The 22,859-nt window shown below is 39.5% G+C and overlaps 1 protein-coding gene across 1 annotated transcript; it reads right to left on the reverse strand.

Annotated features, from left to right (window-relative positions):
* Nucleotides 1-1,886: 1,886 nt before the first annotated feature.
* On the reverse strand, nucleotides 1,887-22,590 carry LOC136885429 (histone H3.3A). The gene is made up of 4 exons (XM_067157969.2): nucleotides 22,474-22,590; nucleotides 22,011-22,143; nucleotides 21,741-21,894; nucleotides 1,887-2,832 (listed from the first exon to the last, which is right to left on the reverse strand). Exons 2-4 carry the CDS (start codon nucleotides 22,136-22,138, stop codon nucleotides 2,704-2,706), a joined length of 411 nt encoding a protein of 136 aa, XP_067014070.1. The 5' UTR covers nucleotides 22,139-22,143; nucleotides 22,474-22,590; the 3' UTR covers nucleotides 1,887-2,703.
* Between the last annotated feature and the right edge of the window lie 269 nt (nucleotides 22,591-22,859).

The raw sequence follows: 22,859 nt of genomic DNA on the forward strand, positions 1-22,859 counted from the left end.
ATAAGCTTAATACATCCTTTAGATGAAAATATTCATAATGAAACGAAATGTCAACAGCCCGAGGAACCATCAAATCTATCAAAATGCACGGACTCTTAGCAGAGAGAAATTGTGCCTGTGTGTGGCAACATGCCCTGCTTTGTAACAGGACACATCCCATCAAATTTATCAAGAGAGCAATGCAGTACAAATGCTATCAAGCACACAAAGTCTACCTTGATAGGAAAGTCTAACTTTGCTCTCTTATAGACACTACCTTCTCCAAAGTAGACTTTGCCTGAAGTCTAAATTTTAACTGTATTTGGAGTTTGCAATAACAGTGCTTCTAATCATAGAAAACAAGAGAAGGGGAACTTCCGTCAAGCAAATTTAGTTATTTCTGACCAGGGCTAGCATAATGCAATGTCTTATCTCAACCACAGAATACATTATTTTCAGCTTGTGAAAACGAACTGGGGCCTTTTCCCAGTAATTGGTACAGATACCCTTCTAATCATTCTGCTCACAGTTGGCTGGCTTACACTTCGTAAGTCAGCATAAACTCGTTGAAAATGGCCTGTTACAAAAAATAAATTAGGCCCATAACTAGAACATTGTAATTATTTAACATAAGCTAAAGCAGTGATGTGTAAAAGCATTATAATAAATTAGTAAATAATATTTACCCATGGCATATCATAAAGCAATTAAGTTTTATTGGAGGAATAGGTAGTCCTCATTTTTTTCTGTCAAAAGTTGATCTTCAAATATTGCAACAAGGTGTTTAACAGTTTTATCAAATATGTACTTAATTTTGAATTCGATATCCCTGCAGAACGGAATCTGGTTTTGCGCAACCCGTATAACTCTACGAGGAGTATGCGCGGATTGGATGAACTTCTAGGCGTCATCAAGATGTTCCACAAACTGGACTATGTTTAAAACATAGTCTCAACTATGAAGGGGAAAATTGTGACTGGTGCATACATGGTCAGCATTGCCTCAAAGTAGTTCTTTAATATGACCCTGTCTACATAACGGTGACCAGCATGAAAAAACAGGACACTTGACTGCTGTTGATCATTAGGCCCTATTTAAGTTTAGAACTTAACGAGCCACAGACTTCGTAGAGTACCATTTATATGAAAGAAACCAGCACTGGTTATAATAATAAATGGAAGGGGCCCAATTCCAGTACATAAGGGTTGCAAATAACCACCTATGCAAAAAGCTAATGATCACTAATGTCTTACAATAAAACTAAAATATAGATCATTTATTTGCAACATTTCACGGAGCACCTTCGTCATCGAAGGCCTATAGTAAAAACCTGTGTTATTTATTTTAACACACTACACGAATTCACAGCCGGAGAATCTTTCGCGAACACGACGCAGGGTAACTACTAATGTGACGTCACTTCTGTTGTTGCGTTACACAAATTTCTGGATAACCCCCAGCCATAAGACGTTCACATCAAAACTATGGTCACTATGCAGGGTTATAAGGTACCACTTTTTAAACTTCATATGCGAATGTCTTCCGTTTGTTACATTTAATGCCAACCGAAGTTATTACTTGTCACCATGAGAAATATATCAGTTTTCAAATAGTTTAAACATGGTATTGTAAAATACATGGGGGTGGTTCAAGAAAAAAAATTAAGGGACAATATGCATCCAATTTTTTTTTCAGGAACAGGACACTAGAGAAATAAGGGATGTGTGGTCCCCTTGTCTACATACAATTCACAGGCATGGGACACTGACAGTATTCTCCAGATAAGGCTCCCATTATATTTAGAAAGATGCCTCCAATTTCCTTCCAAACAATGCATCACCCTAAATGAAATACGTAAGAGTATTTTATCAGCAATGAAAAATTAAGATGAAAAAAGTATACCTTAGAAGTGTTAAATCATAACTTTTATTAAAGAACAGTAAAAATGAATACTGAAACACAATAGCGAGATCACTGACCTCAAGTAAATTGGAATTCACATTGCCAAAATATACCTCAAATGAGCCAAAAGGAAGCTGACAATAGCGTTCTCAATACTCAGTCTTCAAAAGCCATAATAGATCTTCCAGGTGACATGAAAATAACTTGAAGCAATGCAACTCCAATAGGAATGATCCTTAAAACTAATATAAATGAAACTCACAAGTTTGAGGAAGTGTTAAATGAAATCTACACACAATTTACTAGAAACTGACCATTTACTGGTCAAGATAGAATCACAAGACAACACAATAAGTCTTAAACATCTGAGAAATGAAAATTCACTGTACTAATACATAAAATTCATAACAATGAACTACAGCTCTGCCAACATGGCAATCAAACCACATTTAAGAGTTATCTATTAAGAACTATAAAGTACATTAATTGTATAAAATATTGGGACAAGTTTTGCATGTTGTGAACAATAAAAATAATTTTGCTTTCCTTTAACAATAGCATACAGTAGTACATTATCACTAACAGTTCCAGATCCAAAGTAATTTATACCAAAAGTGCATCAATATTTAAAACCTGTCCCACTGTATTCATCAATCCATGGCAGTGTGTTTTAAAGGGTTTATGTTTAATTGATCACAAATGACGAAGATGAAAATGAACGATGAAGATTTTGCACAGTAGTGTGGGTGCAACTTCGCCATGCTGGAATGAGGCAAACCCACAAACCATTAAAGTTAATTTCTTTAACCGGGAGGAAGCACTTTAAGCACGTTCTCCTCTGATGCGTCGAGCAAGCTGAATATCTTTAGGCATGATAGTCACACGCTTGGCATGGATAGCGCACAAGTTGGTATCTTCAAACAGACCGACAAGGTATGCCTCACTGGCTTCCTGCAAACACACAACAAAAAATCCAAGTTAACACCAGAAAAAAAAAGAAAAAAAATCCTGTACAACAGGTAAGTTCATCAAACCTTGACAAAACATATTCAAAGAAGAATCCTGGAGCAGTTGAAGTCACCAGTATACTTGGACTTCACAATCTGAAGGAAATTTGAAAGCATACAATTCTGAAAGCCCATAAAAATTTTCTATTACATGGAATATTGTTTACTATAAAATGCTGTCTCTTCTGCTGCCACTCATCTCCAAAACATGGGATTACTATGTGCTTCTGTAAGCTTCTAGTTCCCTTCACTAATACAACAGCCTGCCTGAATACAAGACGAGAAGTAGCTGGAGAATTATAAAAAAAAATATTGTTGGCAAGCATTTCTTCAGTTCAAACTTAAAATCATACGAAATTGCCAGAAAATGTAATGTTTCTCCACAAAGTGTTGGAAGAATTAAAAGAAAGGTGGACTTACAGGAACCAGTTACACCAACAAAGCGGCAAAACTGTAGGGGACTGAGAAAGACCACGCCAAGGCAGGAACGGATGCTTAGGAATCTTGCTTTGTGTAACCGAAAGATTACTGTTAAGAACATTAGAGTGATATCTGTCAATGGCACTGGGCCATTGTATTTTGTTGAGGGTACTATGAGGAAGGAACAATACAAACATGTCCTGGATACTTGCCTAGTTCCTCAAATAAATGAGTGGTATCCAGAAAATGATGGAATTTTCATGCAGGATGGGGCACCCTGCCATACTTCAAAATTTGTCATGAATCATCTGCAGCAGGTAGGAATCAAAGTGTTGGATTGGCCAGGGAACAGCCCAGACCTGAACCCCATAGAAGGGATATAGAATATTATGAAAAATAAGGTCAGTAGTCCCATGTGCACTAATATTCCTGAATTAAAACAGCGTCTGCAACAAGTATGGCAACATGATGCGGCTATTACTGAAATGGTGGCACGGAGTATTGAAAGCATGCCAAGGCGTGTTATGGCTGTTATTAAAGCTAAAGGTGGTACTACCAAGTACTGACTGTCTCAAATGATGTGAAAATAAGTGCATTAGTTAAAAACTTATGAAACATGGTGAAAGCATTGTACAAATTGAAATAAAGTTCTAAAATATAAGAATTTTTGGAAATTCCTAATTCGTTGTCCACTGACTGTATGTCAGATGGTCCAGCGCATCCAGGCGTGTGACAAGCTACAAATGGTGTAAAAATGAGCACTGGAGGGCACACGTACATTATACAAGAATCAAGGAATACATTTAAAAAATATCTACAGAGGTGTCAATAACTCGATACCAGCATATTGAAACGATCAACAATGGCAGTCACACAAGTTAACACAAGACACTGAAAATAAAATCATAATGTGTGTGACTATTCAAGTGCCAATTCGACCTCATACCATGTATAACCTGCACAGAATTTGACTATGCAACCAAGCAATAGATAATGTTGATACCAAGTATTTGGAAGGAACATTGACCAGAACAATCCTTCACAGGAGTTCAACTTCTTCCTCTCTTAAACCACCATTTTTACACTTTGACACCATGCTTATTTACAAGTCGCACATAAACAGGCCAAGGAACTTCACAACAATGGTTTACTGATGAATCAGAAAGAATAAAGAAAGTCTCAAGTGTGACACTGGCATGTTGTGTTCATTATCACGATCCCTCACAGCAAAGCAGCGGGTGATACTCCATTTTTAGTTCATTGGATTGCCGACATGAGTCTACGATCTGAGAACAGTTACCAACAGTTAAGGAAATGTCCAACGATAGGTTACAAATACCCAGTCTCCTTTGTACTTTTCTCCCTTTCACCAAATCGTATCTTTCCCCACATCAGGGGAATCACCTATTAAAATTATTTCTTTTCTTGCCATGCGGGCAGCCTGCGTCGCGGTGATAGTCAAGAGCCTCTCAGAGGCAGCGACTGTTCTTATGACAGAACTTTGCCTGGAATTGCAAAGTTAGGTTACAGCTACTAAATTACGTTTTTGCTTGCAGAGTCTTAATTTTGCGCAGATTGGTAACGGAAGCACGAGTTAGGAATTATGGGAATGATGTCATGTCGGCCAATGGGTGTGCTCGTAGCTGGCCGGCTAATGGTCATTGGCGCGTGAAATCTTTCATTAGGTTATAGAAAGAAAACGTACTTTTGGCAGGTTTGGTGGTCTCTGGCATTGGTAATGAACACGTCCTTTCTACAAGGATTTTAAGGTATGATTCATATATATTTCCTTAGCAAATTAGTGTGTTATAAGCTGGAGTGGGTACACTAGGATTGTACTGCTCTAACCTGCTTGTCCCTACAGCACTGGTTTTGTCCAGGCCCTATCCTAACCATGTGCACAGCAAGAAAAATCTTTAAATTCCTAATAAAACAATCACCACCACCACTCATTAGTTCCTAAGTAGAGGTTAGCAGTCTTGTGCACCGCCTGACATCCTCCCTGAGAAGCAAGGGACAGACGTTCCGCGCATACTGCATGGTCACAAGGGAGCAAGTATTGATGACAAATGAGCGAGGAGTGGCACTGTGCTTCATATGAAAGAAGTTACTGATTCTGCATGGGAAAATTAACTTTCTGGACATTGACAAGATTCACAGTTTCTCTAGGTGTTCCAGAAGTTCTGATGATTGCAACAGTCCCAAAACTACCCGCGGATTAGCAGCATATGGTAAACCACAGGGTGATTGCCATCTCCCACCTCTTCCGTATTCCAAACACACCGAAGTAAAGCTATCACCGAAACATTCCGGCAGATGGCATGCTTGTGTATCGCTCTTCACTCCTGGTTACTGTCCTCTCCGCTAGTCGCTATCGTTGAGTAATGGCGGATTCCATTTATGCATGTCAAGCTGCTTTTCTAATTTCAGACAAATCTTCCAAAAACCGCCAAACATAGTGTATAATTATGAAGTTCCTCAGAGCTAAATTATTACCAATTAACAATCAATTATGCTGTAAAGTGTTTGAGGACAAGGCATGCTCTAGAAACCTTTCTTTTGTAATTATTTCAAAGCGTAGGCTGAATAATGGGGTAGCCCATAACTGTATTCACAAAATTACAGTGAATGGCACTGTCCTACTACGGGGCCAATACCTAATCACTACTTTCTATGCACACCTTAATAGAATCTCATCATTTGACTACCCTAGCTCGCAAGTTATTCGTGGCATATGAATCCAATGAAGAGCTCAGCTCGCAGTAATGCACTGCTGTATATTAGTACATGTAGTTCAATTACTAACTCACATGCCACTCGTTTGCATTCTGAGCTGAAGTTTAGACATGGCTTCCAGGTTATCACACTTCTGGAACAAGAGATAAAAGAATCTTCGTTCATATTTCCACTCACGCCAGTTGCAATCATGGCGCCAAGCAGATCTGCTGGTGTTTAAGATGGAATACGAAATTATACATTTTTATTTCATCAATGTTTTCACTATGACCTCAGTGTATACATTTTAACGATAGAACACATGTAAAATGGTGATTGCCACCTCCCACCTCTTCCACATTCCGAACTCACCGAAGTAAAGCCTATCAGTGTGATATTGGCAGTACCTATCACTGCGATTCTCCCTTATTATAGTTCGTCAAGTTTATCAAGAGAAATATCCTAACAGATCATTTAAGCAGAAGTTATTCCACTAGACGTACTTAAAGGGCATAAGCATCATAAATAAGGCTAAGAGAGCACAAAAGACTCAGTATATTTTTATTCATAAAGACTTTCATTACAGTTGTTTAGTTCAATTCCATAGCTTTGTTTCATTCCAGCTCCAAAATGCCAACTAAAAGAAAGGAGCCCTATAGAAAATTAAGTCTAATGGCTGCAGTTGCTGCAGTACACGATGGAAAGAAAATCAAAACTGCAGCAAGAAACTTGTGTTCCCAGGTCTACACTTCAGCATTACCTCAAAGGACAACCTAGGTCTACATTTGATCCCAATCCGATCCTTACCGACAATGAAGAAAGTTTGGTTAACTGGCTAATAGACTTGAGCAAGAAAGATTTCCCTAGCCGAAGAGATGTTCAACTCAGTGTGCAGGAATTCCTGAAATCAAACGAAAGGAAAAGTCCTTTCAAGGATAACCTACCAGGAATTGGGTGGTACAAAGCTTTCCTTAGGATACATCTGGTCCTATCAGAAAGAACATACGAGACTGTAACGAAGGCTAGTTCTAATATAAGAGAAGCAGGTATTAGAAGATGGTTTAAAGAGATTGAAACATATTTGAAATCAAAAAATTTGATATACTCTAAGACCCACCAAGAGTGTTCAATGAAGATGAAACGAACTTTCAACTGTGCCCAAAGAATTGAAAAATCGTTGCTCCAAGAGGTTCAAAAAATGTTTATGAAGTTTCAATGGGAAATGAAAAGGAAACCTTGGCAGTTACGTTCACATTTGGAGCTGATGGTTCAGTCTGCCCTCCAACTAAAAAAGACTGCCTAATGTGATTGTACAGGCTGTTCCAGATTCATGAGGCTTAGGCTGCAGTGACTTGGGACGAGATCTGAAGTATTCATTGAATTTGTGGCAAACGTTCTTCATCCCCATTTAGTGACTACACAAGTGAAATTTCTAGTGCTATTTTTTGTGGATGGTTTACAAGAGCCATGTTACATTTCAGCTTGGCAAGCTCTGTACTTAACTTCAGATAATTCTTATAGATTTTATTCAGAACACCACAAGAATTCTCCAACCAGCAGACGTTGCTGTATTTTAGCCAGTCAAGAGCGAGTGGAAAAAGGGAGTAGTGCTAAATTGGCGTCGTGAACATCCTTCTGATGCTCTCACGAGAAAAGGCTTTGCTCCAGTGCTGGAAAATATTGTGAATGAGAGAATAAAGCCAGAAGCCTTGAAAAGTGGTTTTAGAGTCTGGTCTTGTTCCATGGAACCCAGACAACATAAGCCTTCACTAAATGTATTGGAAGAAAGTACAGTATTGTCACTCCACCCAATATTAACAAAAATGCGAATAATTCTGATGAGAAAAACAAATTACTGACATTTCAAAAATTCTGCAGTATTGCTGGAGAGGAGAGAATTGAGCAGTTCAAGAATATTGAGAAGGTAAACGAAGAACAACACAGTGAATTCTTTGTATTGTACAGACTGTATCGAGAATTTTCTGAGAGAAATGATGGACAGGATGTAGAACTGCAAACCAGAGAAACATGCTTGGTTCAAACTACTCAGGAGAAAGGATATATAGAACAACCTATCCTCAGTACAGCTCCTCTACACATGAACGAATCGCCTCAGCCACGAACACCATCGTCAAGCAGTGTATTGAAGAGTTAGGATGTTAAATAACTGGAAGACTTGTATGGCCTGAAACACGCAAAAGGAAAAATCTATGGAATGTGCAACATAACGCATACCTTGTGTGATAACTTCCAAGCAATGAAAAGACATCCATAAAGAAAAGGCAGACACGAAAGTAAATGAGGAGAGGAAGAAGGAAGACAAAGAAAAAGCTCCAAATAAACAAGAATGAAAGGGGAAACAAGGAAAGGAAGGATATTTTGCCTGTCATACAAGAGAGCAATGACCCCAAAATGACTGCAGCTACTAGATCTGTAAAAAATGATCTTGGTATTTGAGAATCGCAATCTGGTGAAAGGAATCGTGGTGACAGTGAACACTTTAAACAGAACAGGCAGTCAAGCTGAGGGGAAAGGAGTGCCTGATTGTGTACAAGGCAGTACTTCCATGAACATCCCAAGTACAGGCGAAATCAAGATGGGAAGATGTTTCTACGGTGCGTCAACAAGCAACTTCTTGCCGGAGAGCAAAACTAACAGTTCCTTTCAGAAATCCACTGAAATATTTTCTTCTAGACCTTGTTTCCAGTGTGGCGGTAGTTTTAATACTAAGATACAAGGAGTTTTCTGTCAAATATGACAGAATCCACAAGAAATGCCTTCCCATGGGAAATGTTATGCATCCAGCAGAAAATGAATCAAGAGGATGAGAATATTTTCTTCTGCATAAATCGTTTGGACATAGTAGATTACAGTGAAAGTGATAAGCTAAGGAGATAATAGGTTTTCCTCTGTGCCCATCACTGTGTTTCAAAGTGCCCAAGTTAAGTCTTCTACGTGCACATCACTGACATTTAATGAATTTCTGAAATTAATATTTTAAGGTCAGCAATTAGTAAAACTAGGAACACTTCACTATTCTCTTGCAATGAATGAAATATGTATCTTCATAATTATTCAGTGCAGTGAAAAAACTATTCAAGCCCTTTTCAAGTGCCCATTACTGTATAGTTCACCCTACCTGACAAGACAAATGCTTATGCAGCAGGACAGTTGAGCAAGTCTGACAAAAAGAAAGGGAAAGACGAAGACAAATGGTTTGAGACTACACCAGACGAAATTAGGGCATACTTTGTGCTATAGTTATACTAATTTCAAGTGCAAAAATCAAGAAGTCAGTTACACTGGAGTAAAAGTGTATAGACACTCATTTTTTGTGAAACCATGAGCATGGAAAGTTTCAAATAAATTTGTTAAAAACCACCAATCCAATACAGTAAAACCTCGTTAAATCGAAGTCGTTGGGACTCAAAAATAGAAGTACCAACCCTTACTGTGTTACAAAATATTCTAAGGCCCGTTACTGCATGCAGTTAACCTTGATTCACAGTTTATACTGTTCAAATGCCATGAAAAAAGAACTACTTCCAAAATGTATCCAAGAAGGTGCATTTACAGTATTGAAATAATGCACACGGATATCTCGCTGGCAAACATAACCTCATGCAATGCAAGAAAAAAAATCACAATTCAAAGAAGAGGATATATTATGTTGGTTCTCCTGTGCAAATGCATTATTTCTTTGAATTTCTGTACTGTTTGCATTTTTAGAGGCTTTGTACTGGCATGCAAAGTGTCGGGACGCCCTTAAAACATTGTGGCTTATCAAACTACCTATGACGATGGGATAAAGTTTCTTGCTTCCATGTGCATTGCAACACACTACAATGACCCCCATTGTACAATTTTCCAGCTGGCACTTTCTCCTTTAAAACCATACGACCACATAGGCTCACATTAAAATAAGCAATGCAGTTTCATCGGCAATGACATTGTTCGGTGCATGCAAATTTATTATGTGAGCCAAGTCTTTGTCAACTGTCGGCATCGCCAGTGTTCACAGATTGTTCTTCCGAATACTGCCTGTTGCATATTACGGCGTTCCTTAAAAGGTTTTATACGAAAAATTTAGATTTCATTCAACTCAGCTATCATGAAGCGCACTGTAGACCCACCGAAGTAAGTGCGGAAATCTACCCCTCCACGTTCCAGAACACGCGCTCTATTATGATGCGGATAAATTTACAGTTGAAATTACTCTGTAACATACTTTTGTTTTAAAATGTAAAGGCAGTTTCGAATTAAACGTCTGAATTTCGGCAATGTGGCTGACATTGCACTTCGAATTATCCATATTTCGAATTAAACAATTTAAATAACCTACAAAACTGTATCATGTTTCCAGGATCAAGAGCTTCTTTGAATTAGGCGGGATTCTGAATTAACCAATTTCGAATTATCGAGGTTCTACTGTACTTTACAAGGTCTGACCTTACATTCTGTACTTCAATACTGCTAACATAATGAGACTCATAACATATAATAATAAACCATGAGCAGGCGAAGATTCACTAGAATTTTGCGATTCTTACATTTTGTTGACGAACGAGTCAATAGTAGCGACAAACTCGGAAAGATTAGACTTGTATAATACATTTCTGTTCCAAAATTTCTGAATAATATTTACCTTCACAAGACATCACTCTAGATGAAAGTCTAATGAAGTTCAGATGCAGTTTTTCATATGTCCAGTGCAATATGTCTAAATGATTAAGACTTAATAATTTACAAAATTTGCAAATCTAGTTCTAGCTACTGTTTAACCTTCAAAATTCATGTATGTGATTTAACGGAACCAAGTCTGCCGGCAAGTACAAAACGTTGTGCTCAATATGTGTGAACCATTGTTAGGCCGAGGGCATACATTGTTTTTAAATAACTGGTATTCCTCCCCAGATTTATTCAAGACAAATGTAATTAGAACTGTTAAACAGAAACGAAAAGTCATGCCTTACAATATCAGTAAAACTAAACTCAAACGTGGAGAGTATGAGCCATGGGCTGCCAACAGTATATTATGTGTGAAGTGGAAAGAAGGATGTTTGCTCTCACCACTAAACACAAATCAGCCGAGATGACGGGGACAGGCAAACTGAGTAAAGAGAGGAAATAAACCCCTAGGAAGGACGTGATAAAGCCCAAGTGTGGCCTTGAATACCAGAAAGGAATGGGTGGGGTAAACCTTCAGGATCAGGTGACAACTCTGTTCCCTGCCATGCAACGCAAAGTGAAAGGATATAGAAAAATATTATTTTACTTCCTTGATATATGCATTTTTCAATTCCTTCACAGTGTACCACAATATCACTGCTAACAAAAAGACTAGCCACACTGACTTCAGAACTAGCATTGCAAGCTACTTGAAACTCTGCAGTTGACTGAGTACTCTCTTCGAGGTCTACCTTCACCCCTACCAGATTACAAGCTAAATCATGGGCCCACTTTCCCATGCATATTGCCCCCAACAGAGAAGAAACCAAGTCACTGTGACAAAAAAACACCCCATTTTCTGAAGATGAAAGGAATTCGGGACTGGAATTATATGGTAAGTGGATCAATTTATATATATTTACTTTTAAGAAGAAAAAAAAAACAAGTGTTCACAGGAATTGCGTTCGTCTCCGTTTCACAGGTCTAATTGCCGACAGGGTTTTGGATACCGATGTGACAGTCGAACTGGATGGCACATTGGATATGTCAGGTGACTGTTTTCGAGGAAGTCAATATTGAAACACCGATATTTGAGCCCGTCTCCAAAAATGTTGCCCCTAACCCTGCATCCACAACGACGGCTGAACAATGACTTATCCCAGTAACTTATGAAGGTTGGCGATTATTGGCAAAACAAATGAGCTTCGCATCAGTGAAACACAGGTTTAGTAAATTCAAGTGCCAGGAAGAGCTTTACAAGTGGGAGCCAACAATGGGAGAAAAAAAATCGTTACGAAGACATATGTAAGCTCAAAGAAAGTAGACAACGAAACAAAATTGTTCACAATATAGCAATTTTAAAATCTGCCTTAAAATACGATCGCCTAGTTAGCTACGACACGTTCCGAGCGTCTCATCCCTGGGTAATGAGTTTTAAAAAGAAATTTAAAATCGGAGAGTTGTGGTGACCTGTCTCCTCCGCTGCCTCCATCCAACTGAGCTCCTGTCTAGAGGCGCTCCCTCCCTTTATAGGTCAGGAAGAGTTGCAAACTCGTATCTACCGGAGTAGGATGATAGGAAAAACTTAAAACGGTCCACCTTTTCAATACAAAAAGTTATATTTTATTTATAACATGTATTTGTACTTGGAACTAGTTTCGACGCTGTGTTTGCGTCATCATCAGCCAAAATGGGAAACAGGCAAGCATGTAGGCATTTATGTTACACAAGGCGTTACATTAAACAATACACATCTTACAAGGAGATAAAAACAGGGACGAATATAGGAAACAAATGAATCGTTGAGAAAACAAAAGTTATACAAATTAAAAATAACCTTAACCACACATCTTGCAGTGCAAAAGTGTTCTTCTTGAATGATTCCTGAATGTAAAACACACGCGCACACATTTCTGAGGAGCCAGCAGGCAGGACAAAGTAAAGTGAAACCTTAAGAGTTCTTCTGAGAAGAGTTCATCATTTTTCTATGTTCCGACTAACTAATGAAGTCTCCCTTGAGTTCCTGATAAACATATACAACAGGAAATTCTCCTTCACTCTCCACACTAGCTATAAAGAACAACGGTAAAATTTTAAATATTGCGTAGAGACGTGAAAGCATGATTTTGAACATGATATAACTCCTTCAGATAACCCAGTTTTTACACAAGGTGTTACATTAATTAATACACGTCTTACGAGGAGACAAAAACAGGGACGAATGTGGAAACACATGCATCGTTGAGAAAGCAAAGTTATACATATTAAAAATAAGCTTAACCACACAACTTGCAGTGCGAAAATATTTGCCTTGAATGATTCCTGAATACAAAACGCACGCGCACACCCTTCTAAAGAGCCAGCAGGCAGGAAAAAGTAAGGTGAAACCTTGAGAGTTCTTCTGAGAAGAGTTCATCATTCTTTCTATGATCTGACTAACTAATGAAGTCTCCCTTGAGTTCCTGATAAACATACACAACAGGAAAATTAAACAATACACATCTTACAAGGAGATAAAAAACAGGGAAAGTTATACATATTAAAAATAACCTTAACCACATATCTTGTAGTGCGAAAATATTCGTCTTGAATGATTCCTGAATACAAAACACACGCGCATACATTTCTGAAGAGCCAGGAGGCAGGAAAAAGTAAAGTGAAACCTTAAGAGTTCTTCTGAGAAGAGTTCATCATTTTTTCTATGTTCCGACTAACTAATGAAGTCTCCCTTGAGTTCCTGATAAACATACACAACAGGAAATTCTTCTTCACTCTCAACAATAGCTATAAAGATCAACGGTAAATTTCATTTTAAATATTGTGTAGAGACGTGAAGCATGATCTTGAATATAATATAACTCCTTCATTTAACCCAATTTTTTTACACAAGGTGTTATATTAAACAATCCACATCTTACGAGGAGATAAAAACAGGGACGAATGTAGAAACAAATGCATTTTTGAGAAAGCAAAAATTATACATATTAAAATAAGCTTAACCACACAACTTGCAGTGCGAAAATATTTGTCTTGAATGAATCCTGAATACAAGATGCACGCACACACTTTCTAAAGAGCCAGCAGGCAGGAGTAGTGTTTTAGTTCTCGATCCATTGACCGGACAGAAAGAAGAAAATGTTTTAAATGCTAAAGTTGAGAGCAAGAAAATCATTGATGTTCAAACAATTCCAAAAGGAGCCACTGGACTCATACAGCCATTAGATGTTTTGGGCTTCCGCATTTGGAAGCAATTTTATTCGTCTTTTGTACGATTTATTTCTGTTAAACTTTTTAAGACAACGTACATTTAAGGAACCTTTCAAAAGTGCAATCTGATGCACAACCAGTTCTCTCCGCACTTTCGTTGCCTGTGGCAATTCAGATGGTACAATGGGCAATGTTACAAAGAAACCTTTACAATTTGTTAACACAGTCCATTATTGTTACAAAGAAGAGCCTTCCAATATTCAATGTAATACTTGTGAAAGCGCTGTATGATGTGTGTGGTGCACGTGGCTTGTCCACGTTTTTTAAACAATCACTACTGCACTGATTACGAGTAAAACGAATTCCGGCGTGAATTTTTCAAACCTTATAGGCATCGTTCTTGCAGACCACCGTTTCATGTGCCGTTTTCATACGTTTCGCACATCCGATATGGAAGTTACGGGGAACGCTCTAACTATACACTGCCTGGCTGCACGAACAGCTTGGCACAGCCCGGTTGGCTCACATCCGCCGCTGCTTTGCTCCTCCCTACTCTGTGCCACACCCAGACACTCCCGCGGCACTTTTAATTTTACAACTATAGGTGGGCCGGCGCAAGGTTGCACATGACAGCTGCGCACAATGTTGGTCACACTGCAATGGTGCACGAAGCGATGTTGCCGCAGTAACAGCCGCTGATTGCACGACACTTGAGTTTTTAAAAACATGGGAGAGATATTTTTAATGTCATCGCGATAATACATAATACAAATGAAATCCGCTGACAAAAATAGATACTCGCAGTTTATTCATCACACAATATGGTACGAGATAAATATACTACGAAGTTTTTATTATCGCGATGGTAGAAGGTACAGAAGAAATCAGCCGACAAGAATCTCACTTTAAATACACCAATGTTAGAATAATTTACACCGGTGCTAACACAAAGGGTTTCAAGTAAAATCTATAAAATATACAAAAATTCAGGAACCTTATTTTCATACCTGATTTACAAATGTAGAGGCTCAATATACTTCATATCACTGCCAACACTACCATCGCCTTCGTTGTCATTGTCATCGGATCAACTCCCAACAGTCTCTGTTGATGCCATGTGTTGCCATTGCCAAATTAATGAACGTTCTGACACGGCTAACTTTCTTCACCCACAAAGCCGTATCCATTCGAGCAATACTTTCCTTAACAGTCCTTCCACTTCCGTACCAACTCAATGAGGTTGAAGTGACAGTGGTATAGCAGCAACCTAATCACGTCGTGCCCTTGTTCACGTGTTTTACTCAGTTTTTCATCACTATTGCAATCACTCACATCAGATAAGGCTCCATTATTTGGGTAAATGTTCCATACCCGGTTCGTGAGCAAGCCAACATGGCGCCGCTCCGCACAAACTTAGCGCGGCTCAGACGATGTGGCGGCGGGTAATGCTGTTACCAACTGTTGAGAAAATGTGACGGTAGGTTACAACCACTAAAGAGCTTGGCCTGGATTTAAAAAGAGTTGAGAAAATGTGACGATAGGTTACAACCACTAATCTCATGACAGAGCTTGGCCTGGATTTAAAAAGAGTTGAGAAAATGTGACGATAGGTTACAACCACTAAATTAACTTTTTTCTTGCCGTGCGGGCAGTATGCGCCGCGGCGATAGTTAAGAGCCTCTCGAAGGGAGTGTGGCCCCCGAAGGGGGCCACTGTTCTCATGACAGAGCTTGGCCTGGAATTAAAAAGATAGGTTACAGCTATTAAATTACATGTTTTTCTTGACGATCGAGTGTTTTTCTTTTGCGCGGTGTGGTAACCCTGTGGCTACTATTCATGCGAACCCTATCGGAGAGAATAATAACATTGTTTTCGTCAAAGCCTTTCACAGCTGATTGATGCCAGCCAATAGGGACAAGGAAAATGGTGGCCATATACACTTTTAGGCAGCCCGGTTTTAATTACGCTATTTAAGTAAAAGTAGCTTTTGGGGCGGGCGGGATGGTCACAAGCAAGCGTCCAGGAAGGATTTCTCCTCTCTGCTACTTCAGGTACTCTAAAACACCATTTAAATATTTTTTACAGCCCCGAACCAGGTAAGGAAGTACCACCATTATTTGTTATACAAGACAGTAAATCGCTAATATCATCCACTGACCTTATGTTTACTCATGATGTCGTGTTATACAGTTCATGTATATTTAACACAACACAAAACCACAGCATGCAACAATCACATCTGATCAACATAAACCAACGTTACCAAAGAGAACAAGAATCGTGGAAAGTCTATAGTTCTGCCGGTACTTAGAAGTACCTACTACATTTCAGTTGATGTAACTCTAAAGCATGCTCGCTGACTGGTTAATTTTATACTTTACAATGTCTCACACGATATGAAAAATATTTACATATTTATGGCTTCCATCAACTAAAGAGAAACGAAATGTCGGTGCTGGGATACGATATGAAAGTTTGAGTAACCCATGCTAATTTAGTGCTCTCTAGTGTCGTCAGTATGAATCACACCACCAAAGGCACTCTGGTGTCTTCTGAAGGTACTGGATATTACCCACAGAATACAACACAACTGTCCTTGCTTGCTATACTTGAGTATAGGATTAAATATGAGCCAGTACTTTAGAGTATCTGCAGGACACACAGGGTTAAACACACAAGCTATTCCATCCAGCCTTCGAAGAGGAAAAAAAAAAAAAAAAAAAAAGGACATTTTGTAGGTTATCTGGCTGAAATCCTGTTTAAAAGTGCTTTCCCCTCACCAGAGAGGGTACCATTTCTTCCAAGCTGCCAGAGAACTATACCCTACCCTGCATTAAGGTAGGTAATAAAAATTCACTACGCTATATTTATATATGTTACAGCGGTAAAACTTGCTTAAGCGGGCCGGGCATGGCACGCCTCACACTCCGCTCGCTGTATACGCGTAGGCTTGATGGCGGATGATGCTGTCGCCAACTGTTGATAAAATGTGACGATAAGTTACAACCACTAAATTTAACTTTTTTCTTGCCGTGCGGGCAGTATGCGCCGCGGCGATAGTTAAGAGCCTCTTGAAGGGAGTGTGGCACTTTTCATGATAGCTTGGCCTGGATTTACAAAGATAGGTTACAGCTACTAAATTACATTGGTAACCATGTGGCCACTGATCATGTAACCTCTAGCAGGAAAAAAGTTAAGACTTCTTCACAGCTGATCGGAACTGGCCAATGGGAGTAAAGATAATGGTGGCAATTTCTTCTTTCATGCTGTCTCGCTTTCAGAAGGAATGCTTTTTGGGGCGGGATGGTGGGTTTATAGCAAGCGTAGAAGGATCTCTCCTCTCTGGTACTCCAGGTATTGTGAAATGTTCCTTTTCAATCTTTACTAATGATTGCCAATGCCGGCCTGCTTGCGGAAGCGTCACCGTTACAGCTACTAAACTACAATTTTTTCTTGCCAAGCAGGCAGTCTGCACCACGGCCGTAATCAAGAGCCTCTCAAAGGGAGTGTGGACGGGGGCAACTGTTCTCATGACAGAACCGGCATTTGCAAACCGTCCAGACCAATGGTCTTGTCGAGATCCTAACCTAACCATCTGCATGGCAAGAATCTTGTGCACATCCTACCCTAACCGTCCGCACGGCAAGAATCTTGTCCAGATCCTATCCTAATCGTGTGTAACATTCACCACCACCAGCAGGTATCGAACCAGTTCCTAAACACAGAGGTTGGCAACACAGCACTGCTGGAGAACATCCTTTCCAAGAAAGACGCGAGCGAGTAAACAAAAGACAGTCTTTATGTGTGTGAAAGTCTTGGCCCACAGGGTACAGTAATAAAATTTCAAAATTCTTTTTAACATTCCCTGTTAATTGTGCAGATAAAAAATCCTCAAGTGGCCCATTACTATACTGCTTACCCTGTTCCCAATATAGTTATGGTCATCATCATCGGTTTGCCCTTCCAGCGAGCCGGGTAGGGTGTTTGAAAACGAGCGTCTTCCAAAGTTGCCTATTCAAAAACATTTCGTTGTCCAAGACAGATTCCCAATTCCATCCTCTTCTCTCCACGTCTTCCCTCAGTTGGTCCACCCATCTACTTCTTGGTCCTCCAGCTGGTCTTCTACCTGTTATTCTCTTTTCCAAATAAGCACATGGTAACCTTGTGCTATTCATTCGTTTAACATGCCCAAACCATTTAAGTCTAGATGACCTAAGTCTTTCCTCCATCGATTCATTTAGACCTAGGTTAGATCGGATCTCATCATTTTTCACATGATCAAGTCGGGTCTTTTGGAGGGCAGTTCTAAGAAATTTCATTTCACAGGCTTGAATCTTACTATAATCCTTTGATGTTAGTGTGCAGGTTTCCAGAGAATATGTAAGGATAGGAACGAAATATGACTTGTACAGGGTCATTTTTGTTCTTTGTGGGACTTTCTGATCCCATAGTAGGTGTCTAACGATGCTGTAAAAGTTAGAGCCTTTGGTTACTCTGTTATTTCTCTCTCAGCTCTGTTATTACTAGCGATTACGCTTCCTAAATAACTGAATTTGTGTACTATTTCAACTTGGTGGTCCTGTATTTTTTATGTTGCATTCTGTATGTCTGCTGATTAAAAAGCTACTGTTTTTGATGGGTTCAATTTCATTCCAGTCATCAAACTTCTTACACCATGCATTCAGATTAGTAGTTATGGTATGAAAAACAATCTATGGTTCTTTCCAACACAGTCCCTGCACCAATACATGGTCTCCTTGCGCATGCGCCATACGAAAAATCCTTCCCAACACAGTCAAAATTGCATTCATGTATTCGTCCGTGTACTGCAGTCAGGTGTTCCAACTAACTCTTCGCATGGCGGTCGGAACTAGTCCGTACTCTAACGCATGCACTGAGCCGTACATTTCTGTGCAACACTATCATTGCATCCTGCTGCACGTCGATTTATTTGGAGTTCCTTAATCAGCTGTTTAGTTACTGAGGTTAGCATGGATAGTGATGATTTTTTACACTCTTCAACCAGTGAAGAAGAGGTACTATTTTTTGCAAAAAGAAAAAGAAATTAAAATTATTTAGGTGAATGTAATTAAACATCTTTCATTAAGTTATCTATGTATTGTGTTACGTTAGGCCTATAGTTCATAAAGGCACAATAGCTACCAGGTTCTCTTGGCACAGGCCAGAGTAAAGTGTAGCTTCCACCGAAGTCCCAGTCTCATCCATGGCTGTGACAATATGGAAGCTGCTGGGGTATGGGTGGTGCTGAGTAATGACATTCATAGCACGATTAGTGCATCTGAGTGTTATGAAAGGTGTTGCTCATAGGGTCAGTCATGCTGCAATAGCACTTTCTGACCCAGTGAGGAAAGCAATGGCAAACTACCTCACTCCTCGTCTTGCCTAGTACGCCTCATTTTGGTGCTGCCATTGGTTTTTGCAGTTTCCTTATAACCGCATAACCTTTGGTGGTGCTATTTGAGGATCCAACCAGCCTCTGGGCTGATGACCTAACAGACAAGACTGCTACCAGGTGAAACAAAATATGAAATACGATGTATTTTTCAGAAGAAACTGTTCCTCATTTCCGCATTAGCTGAGGAGTTGCTCAAGATATTACAAATCGATATGAAAGAAGTGAATATCATAAAAGACATTACGGGAAAATATAAACATTACACCAGGTTAGTAGTAATTGCGTTACTCCTATTCCTTGGAGTTCATGAACTAGAATCCATTCCAACACAACCCAATCATGTACCAATCCCGGAACCTATACAAAGTCAGCGCATGCGTATAGAGCGGTATATGGGTGCAGCCATGTACTGAAAGCAAACTGCGTTAGAAATAACCTCTAGAATACGTGGTTGCCACAAGAAGGCAATTATGAACACCGATTGGCAATACAGAGCATCTCAGCCTGTTAAATTCTAGTTTTGAACCGACAATAGTATTCCCTGCATCAGCCATGCATGCAAAACCTTCAAAGGCACTTGGGAGTTCGCCCTATGGCCAAACATGATTCGAGCACTATCTGAGACTAATGAGCTGTTCTTCAGACCGCAGTAAATAAAGGATCTCTCCACTCCAGGCACTGTTTTACAGGCTTTCTTTGATCTTAAACACTTACCCCCTTCAGTAAGACTATACCATGAATTAACACAAGAAAGGTGCAAGACCTGAATATAACTGCTAAAGAGGGTAGTGCAGCCACAGCTGGCAACTGTGGAAGGTGAGGGACTACCAACTAGACATCACTACATGGCACACTCCACCAGCACCCATCAGTATACCTTTATCAAATAGCAGGCAAGAAGGCAACACGCAAGACTAGACTGTCTCGATCCGAAAGCTACACATACCACCCAACAATAAAACTTCAAACACACCAAAACCAATCCATGTCTTGCTTCACTTTATGGTAAAACTTTACTTCCCGCAGCCCAACGTTTATAACATTATAGGGAAGTGAAAATAATGTAAATCTTACTTGGAATTCCTTTTAGAGGAGAGATGTGTTCACTGCCATGTCTAGGAACCCACCAGCCCGCCCCGAGAAATATATTTACTTTTATAACCTAATAAAGAGCAGTAGCCGCCACCGTCCATGGCTCAAGTAGTTTCTTGCATTCTCATTGGTCATGGTGAACGGAATGTGACGTCATTGCCATCAATGCTGATAAATACATTGCGTTACCAACCCCGGCTGAATAAAAGCACAAAATACCATGTAAAATTACAATGCGGCTTCAACCGTCCAGACCAATGGCCTTGTCCACGGCAAGAATCCTAACCGTCCAGACTAATCGTCTTGCCACCAGCTTTACATGTAATAAATATCATTTTTGGTCCGTATTGATGATGTAGATTGAAATAATAACATGGCTGATGATGCCTTCAGAGAAGGCGAAACATGTCCCACTATTAGCTAACAAATTTATGTAAATCATCCAAGACGATTTTGTATTGATTAGGTGGTCTAATAAATAACTTAATGTTATTATTTCAATTGCCACCAGCTATCGAAGCACCTCACTCATTAGTTCCTCCGTACAGAGGTTGGCAGCTCTGAGCATAGCTTCACAACATCCTTCCCGAGAAGGCCGCGAGCGTGTGAACAAACGACAGTCGTTCCGCGCGCAGCTGAATGTAGCAAGTGCTGGGCTGCGAGAAGTAAAGCATTGATCACTTTATATTTGCTTTAAACACAATAGTAAGAAAAGAACACTCAATTTTATTCCAGACTGTGTTCAATATACCTATATACACAAAACTTACTTCACCCCCAATCCTAACATGCATTATTTACCAAGGCATATCCCTTTGAGGAAAACCACAAGGGATTTAATTCAGATAGGATTCAAACATCTTTACCCCCAATAAATAGCCAACTAAATTCTCACACACACATTGCAAAACACACCTCCAGGTGGTGGTAATTTTTGTTATAAGAGAAAGTACAATACACTTCTAGAAATGAATTAATACAAGACAGGCAACTGACAATTTAATATTTCAAATAAATACATCTCAATTGCACGGCTGGCAACTTGAAGAGTTGCCAAACCATTACCCATAAATGCTGCAAAAATGCAATATTACAGGTGACCAAACCTGGGTTAGTTGGGATATTACAATTAGCAAGCACCCAATGTCAAAGATAATTCAAATAGCTAATCCACATGAATGGTATTTGAAGCTTATCAATACTTCTGAAAACCTATCTCCATCCCACAATATTCCCCAGAGTAAATTTGATAATTTTACTTCCTCAACGAACAGGATTTCCGCAACACTAATAAACCAGTAACGTATTAACAGAGAAGGTTGCACAAGACGTACCTGCAGAGCTCCAATAGCTGCACTCTGGAATCGAAGATCAGTCTTGAAATCCTGAGCAATTTCACGGACCAAGCGCTGGAAAGGTAACTTGCGGATCAACAATTCAGTAGATTTCTGGTATCGCCTAATTTCTCGAAGAGCGACTGTACCTGGCCTAAAATAAAGAGCACGAGAAGTTGCGTTCATAATCCCACCAATAATCCACTAAAAGTATTTTTAAAAATACACCCACAACTTAAGTTACCGCCAATGAAATTGGCGCCTTCTTACCTGTAACGATGAGGCTTCTTCACACCTCCTGTGGATGGCGCACTTTTTCGCGCTGCTTTAGTAGCTAACTGCTTGCGAGGAGCTTTTCCTCCAGTCGATTTACGAGCCGTCTGCTTTGTACGAGCCATACTACCTAGAAATGGAACACGATAATTAGCGTATTAGGAGAAAATTTTAAACGAGTTTCATAAACACAGAAGATTAAATATAAGACAAATTAAAACCATAACTACTTATAACTCACGATATCAAACGCACACACACTGAAATACGACAATTATCTCCCTCCAAAATAAACAATAACGAACAATAATGGCGGATGACAAGGAGTGCAATGATCAACCACGACTTAATGATGTTAAGTTATAGAAGAAATTCCGTGAGAAATAGTTCATAATGCGACTTATTACTAACGTCAATTGCAACTATAATAAAGCAAATTTCAAAAACAGTTCTGCTGTACCTGATCTGCTTACTGGTAACTACAACTAACGAAAAGATGCACTTCCTCACACAGTCACAGCAAAGAGTCACAGTAACACACACGAAGCACTCCGAACAACAACCGACGCTATTCTGCTGATGAATTGCTATTGGCTAAACGACACAAATTTTCCCTGCCGTGATTGGTCAAAATAAGAGCTGTGTTCATTGGATGATATGTTAAGGGACTGTTTCCTTATTGGTCATAATAAAAGTCTTTCTTATTGGTGGAAAGTTATATGCTACTGAACATCGACAGCGTATTGTACGTTCTTGGATTATTGGAGGGAAAATGGGAAATTTGTGGCGGGAAAACGACCAAATCCGTTACCAAAGCGTACCCTACCCCCGCCAAATGTGTGCTAC

The sequence above is a fragment of the Anabrus simplex genome, chromosome 1, assembly GCF_040414725.1.
Source record: "Anabrus simplex isolate iqAnaSimp1 chromosome 1, ASM4041472v1, whole genome shotgun sequence".
Taxonomy (NCBI): domain Eukaryota; kingdom Metazoa; phylum Arthropoda; class Insecta; order Orthoptera; family Tettigoniidae; genus Anabrus; species Anabrus simplex.

What these genes read in the sequence shown, in the direction of transcription:
- LOC136885429 (XM_067157969.2), bottom strand. Translation starts at nt 22,138, where the DNA reads ATGGCTCGTACAAAGCAGACGGCTCGTAAATCGACTGGAGGAAAAGCT. An exon ending in AAGAAGCCTCATCGTTACAG is followed by an intron (nt 21,895 to 22,010) that starts GTAAGAAGGCGC and finishes TCTTTATTTTAG; the next exon opens with GCCAGGTACAGTCGCTCTTC. An exon ending in CAGCTATTGGAGCTCTGCAG is followed by an intron (nt 2,833 to 21,740) that starts GTACGTCTTGTG and finishes GTGTGTTTGCAG; the next exon opens with GAAGCCAGTGAGGCATACCT.